At 34.3% G+C, this 6000-nt stretch overlaps 1 protein-coding gene across 1 annotated transcript; it reads left to right on the top strand.

Moving 5' to 3' along the window:
- LOC145612139 (SPX domain-containing protein 1-like) lies at positions 1-4768 on the top strand. The gene is made up of 3 exons (XM_081667511.1): positions 1-567; positions 1200-1329; positions 4022-4768. Exons 1-3 carry the CDS (start codon positions 250-252, stop codon positions 4465-4467), a joined length of 894 nt encoding a protein of 297 aa, XP_081523637.1. The 5' UTR covers positions 1-249; the 3' UTR covers positions 4468-4768.
- Positions 4769-6000: the final 1232 nt, after the last annotated feature.

Raw genomic sequence — 6000 nt, 5'->3', positions numbered from 1 at the left:
TATTCGCACGTAACAATTTCGAATATTCTACTCTTTCTTCCCTCCTTTCTTTTCTCTTCATACCGTTTATATGACTCTTACCTCCTCCATTTTTTCTCTCTCTTCTACTACCTTCATCTTCACTTTCTATTTTCTCTCTCCTCCAATAAACCCTAAATTTTCAAATTCGTGATTTTCCGACGTTTTTCGGCGACGATTTTGCAATTTTCCGATTGATTTTTGATTACTGATTAATTGATTGTTGATCAGATGAAGTTTGGGAAGAGTTTGAGCAATCAGATCGAAGAAACGTTGCCAGAATGGCGAGATAAGTTTTTGTCGTATAAAGATTTGAAGAAAAGGTTGAAGTTGATCGTTCCGAAGAATAATGGTGGTAACAATGGCGGCGGAGGTGGCGGAGGTGGTGATGAGAGCTGTAATGACCGTCCGATGAAGAAGCAGAGGATCGACGGTGAGGAAAGTATGACGAAGGAAGAGGTTGATTTTCTCAGATTATTGGAAGATGAACTTGAGAAATTCAATACTTTTTTCGTTGAGAAAGAGGAAGAATATATCATCAGATTAAAGGTATAAATCAATGATTTTAGCATTAATTTTGATTATATTTTAAATCTTTTCTGTTTGATGAATTGAGTGAAATTCAGATGAATTTTAGGTTTTGAGTTGTTAATTTTCTGATTAGGTGCTCTGTTAAGCTGTAAAAATGGAGGAAAACGAAGCGTTTAGCTGGAATTTTGGCTTTAAACTACGTCGTTTTACTATTTGATTCTGGATAAACCTGCCTAAGTCTGATTCTTTGCTTAATATGAAGATCTAATTGTGTTTATTGCTTAATTAAGTTGAGTAGTTAATTTTTTCCTTGCAATATATATGTCGTTTCAAGTGCTGGTTAATGTCGTTTTGCAATTTTAGTAACTCTTAGTTGATGCCAAATAGTAGGTCCCACTGAAAGTGGACGGTTATGCCAGTTATGCGATCAATATCCATACTTTAATGGCTTCAAAACTTGCCATTTGTTAATCAACTATTGGTGTTCTGTAGCTAATCTTGGTTGGTTTGATTAATGATGGAACTAAAAATGCTTAATTAGGATTAATTCATAATTAGTATGATTACTGATAAGCTAGAAGTTTGTGAAATGATATTGAAGCTGTTACTTGGATGTTGATTGGTTTTTGTTTGTGTTGGTTTGAGTGTAGGAATTGCAAGACAGAGTTACAAAGGCAAAGGTTTTTAATTATGAAGAGATGCTCAAAGTTAGGAAGGAAATTGTTGATTTTCATGGGGAGATGGTTTTGTTGGAAAATTACAGTGCCCTCAATTATACAGGTAGGGTTACCATGTCTGACTTTTATGCTAATGACGTTGTAATTCTTACTTAATCTTTAATGTTGCAATTAATATGTAATGGAAAGAATACTAGATTGCACAGAAGTAGTGTAACACTAGTTAAGGAAGGTGCATGATAATTGATAGATGCTTTATTTTGGGATAATATTCCACTCTAGAAGTTAATAATGAAGAAAATTGGTAAGGTTGCTTAATTAGAGATGTGAAATGATAGTTGAGGACCTTGAGGTTGTCGCTTTCTAAGTTGGATATTCCATTAGCATATGGAATATAGTCCTTTGAATATGTTCTCTATGGGTTGACTCAAAGGAGTCCTTTAGTGGGTCTCACAAAGTCACAATAGGATTTCTTTTACATTTTACTAGGTAAATACTTGTACTAAGTAGACACTAAACGAAAGATGGGAATGGGTTGAATCTTGTCTCTCTGTGAATCAATGATGATTTAAGGCAAATTATATTGTTTTTGGAGTGAGAATATTTCATTATGGGTAATATTGTGTCACACTATCACTTGTCAATGAGTCAACTATAGGAGAGAAAAACTCATTATGTTTTTAGGTGTGCTGCTGTCTGTTGACTATGCTTATTTGGTTGACGAGTCTTCCAATATAAAATATAAATAGAAAAACCTAAGCATGTATTATTATTGAATCATGCATATTATAATCGTTTTAATTAACTGATCTTTATAATATAGTATAATCATAATTTTCATATGTATCTTATTTGAGTTTTAAAATTAATATAAAAACACATGTGTACTGTGTAGATAAGGATCGTTGTAATATTTTGTAATTCGATTTGAACTTGTCTATTTACTGGTGTTGTGTTTAAATTGATGCTGGTCAGACCAGACACTCAATAGGATATGGTGGTCCCTGCTGTACCTGTATGTATGAATTATTTAAATTTTCTAAGTACTATTCTTGTAGACTAGGTTAATAGTATACTCCCTCCGTCCCTTAATACAATGCCTCTTTCTCTTTATTATGTGAGGAATAAATGCTCAAAAGAGGCTTTGTATTAAGGGACGGAGGGAGCATCTTTTAAGCAAAAATGATGGGAATAGTGAGAGAGTGAAGATGGAACGGAGTGTAGCCACTACTTATACCATTAGGTTTGATGCTCATGCTTATACAACATAAAAGTATTTGAAAAATAAAAGAAATTTCACTGATATTGTGTTTAAAATTGTTACTAGTCTGACTAGGCACTCAATAGGATATGGTGGTCCCTGCTGTGTGTATGATTTTTTTTAAAAAAACCCCAGTTATAATTCTTGTAGACTAGGTTAATAGTATATCTTTAAAGCAAATATGATGGGAATAGTGAGAGGGTGAAGATGGAATGGAGGGTAGCATCTACTTATAACATTAGTATATCTTTTGATGATCATGCCTATACAACATATTTGAAAAAAAAATAATATCACAATTCACAAATGATGTGAATAAGATAAAGGCAATGTTCAATAACAGCCACAGTCCCAAATATGTTGGGAAAGACATTATTTAAGAATGCACAAGAACTGTGGTTGCTAATTTGGCAATTTGCTATTGTTGGACTAGATCATGATCAGACCTCTCAGCTGCATCACAACCTGTCTTGATGTGCAATTCAAGTGATAGAATAAAAGAGGGGAATCTTAAGAAATAAATAAATTAATGTACAAAATTTACTTTATTCTTCGCTAAATCTTCAAGAAAATAAAAGTTCCGAATACTTTTCTTTTTCCCTTTTATAGCATGTAGCTTAATATTGTTGTGAACAATTAGATTTTAATAATTTGAGCTTGGACCATTTTACCTTATGTATCGAGATACAATGTATGAGTTGGACTGGTAAATGTTTCATAGCAAGGTTAGTGTAAAGTCATCTGGTTTCTAGTCTGCACTTCTGCTTCCTTAACACAAATATTGGAGATCAAGAGAGTTTCAGGGTTAATAGTCCAAAGACTATAAATTCTAGAACAAATGCCTTTTCAAGTGAACTTGTTTGAAGCTATTGGCCTTATGAGTTTGCTGTTCTCTTTATATTTCCAAATACCTTGAGCTGTTCTTGGCACAGGACAATTTACCTAGTTCGCTGCTGAATATGTCTGACACATGAATAACAACCTTGTTTGCTCACCGGTTTTATGTAACACATGAGTTGATGAAATTTCTTATTAATCACCATATTTTTGATACAGTAAGATTTCTGTGTCATGTTTATGTCTATAATGCAAATCTCAGTGTACTCCATACTTTCGTAGCTAACATAAATACATACATAATGGGTCTGTCTTCTTGGTAGTTCTCTGTGTGTCTGTTTTATAGTGTCTTCTTGATAGTTCTCTGTGTGTCTGTTTTATAGTGGTCGGCTCAGCGCCTTTTGGTTGTTTCTGTGCTACTGTAGATTCCCTAGACTCTAGATGCTCCAAATTACATGGAAGCTGAGCAAATAGATCCCTTGAATTGTGATATTCTAAAGACTTTAAAGTATTAAGCGTTGATCATACAAAGTCCTGGATGTTTATGACTTTATGTGTGGGTGGTCTTTGCCTTCTGGCTTAATATGTTTGTCAATTACAAGATATAAACTTGCTTCTACCTTCTTAAGCTTTACATACCCCCTTTTAATTTCTTATTTAGCATATTTCTCAATCAAATCTGGACTTTCAATTGCAGGTTTGGTGAAAATTCTCAAGAAGTACGACAAAAGAACTGGTGCACTCATTCGCTTACCATTTATTCAGAGGGTCTTGCAGCAGCCTTTCTTCACAACCGACTTAATTTACAAGCTCGTCAAAGAATGTGAAAGAATGCTCGACCTTCTCTTTCCCACTGATGATGAGCCAACCACGGCCTATTCAGCTGATGTTGATGAGAGGTGCGACCCTACAACCAGCTCCACCAGCAATAATAACGGTTTGCTTAAATGTCCAAAGGAACTTGCAGAGATCGAGTACATGGAGAGCCTTTATATGAAGAGCACTATCTCAGCATTGAGAGCCTTGAAAGAAATCAGAAGCAAAAGCTCGACTGTGAGCATGTTTTCACTGCCTCCCTTACAACTCGCTGGTGCAGAGGAGACGTGGAAGAAGATACCTATTCTTGAACAAGTAGCCAAGTAGGCAGCACTTGCTTCTAGAGGGGACTAGGGAAGAGACGCTACTCTTGTCTCCTTCGTGTATTTTTTTACTGTATTTTTTTTGTCCCTCGATCTCTTATGTCTTCGTAGATACTAACACAAAATGTAATACTACAACTTACTTCAACTACCAGTAGCAGGTAGCCAGGTATACTAAGAGCATGAATTATGCACTGTATGATAAGGTTTGTCTATCAAGTATACTAAGAGCATGAATTATGCGCTGTATGATAAGGATTATGTTACGCACAATGTACAAGTTTCAGAAGAAATTACTTGTTCATCCATCTGTAATGTTTGTATGTCTAAACTCCGGCTTCATACACCATCCATGACTACATGTCAACATCTAACAAGTCAAAACTCGAAACACCTTTGAGTATGAAGTATGAACCCACGCTTCTTAAACATGTTAGGTGTTTACTTAGTAAATTATTGAGAGTCTCAGTATAATCGCTGTCTATTATCTATAAACATTGTGAGTCATTTGGATCAATGGGAAAACATACCCACTAGCAAAACAATTTAAATGAAATTCTATTGTAAAGGGAAGAAAGACGATTGGATGGATAGAAATTAGAAAAGGGGAGAGAGAAGGAAAGACGAAAGGGAAATTACAAATTATAAACGTTTAATGAAATTTAATTGATATGCTTAAAGAGGGTTAGAGGTTAAAGAAAATTAAGGGCTTGGATAGTGAATAAAGGGTAATTTCAAAATATCTTCTTTATACAGTATATAAACATGGTGAAGCCACTAAGGTGCATGGGGTGTCAGTTGACACACAGTTAGAAGAGAACTACTCCGTAAAAATTATGATAAATCCTCTATTATTTATACTTGTATGAAGTATTTATATTTAATGACATCTCATCTTCAATGTCCTAACTCTGCCATTAGTGACCATAACTTATCAATCGATGGTCATTATATCTAGGTCGAAACCTTATGCATTGTAGTGATTCATACATACATTTGTTGCGAACATGAACTCACAAATAAGAAGGAAAGGCGATGAAACTAAGTAAGACATAAAGAGTTCATGTGAACATAGATTATAGATATGGTACACAAAGGAACAAAAAGAACAAAGGGATGATCAAAAGGATGAAATGATGTGATATTTTCGTAAACGCGTTATATACAAAGAGTTTAAAATAGAATCAAAGAAGATGGGCTGCCTAATTGGCTATAGTATATTACGTCTCCCACTCGGCCACTCACTATATATTTATATTCTCCCTTTCCAATTACGCATTACATGCACAATATCAGTCACATTAGGCCAGCTAAAAGTTTGCATTGCACCCAAAAATCCATTTGCTGTTTTTAAGCAAACTTAAAATTAAAAATAAAAAAGTCAATAAAAAGACATAATCCACCACTACTATATCAATGGCCCTACGCGTCTTCTATTCCTAAAAGTTTAGGCATGATTAATTCCATAATCTTGTACTTGTAATATATAAATGATAAAAAAAATAAATAATTAAAGGTATAAGTGACGGAGACAAGA

The sequence above is a fragment of the Chenopodium album genome, chromosome 24, assembly GCF_948465745.1.
Source record: "Chenopodium album chromosome 24, dcCheAlbu1.1, whole genome shotgun sequence".
Classification (NCBI taxonomy): Eukaryota; Viridiplantae; Streptophyta; class Magnoliopsida; order Caryophyllales; family Amaranthaceae; genus Chenopodium; species Chenopodium album.
This window is presented reverse-complemented; position numbering and strand designations above follow the sequence as displayed.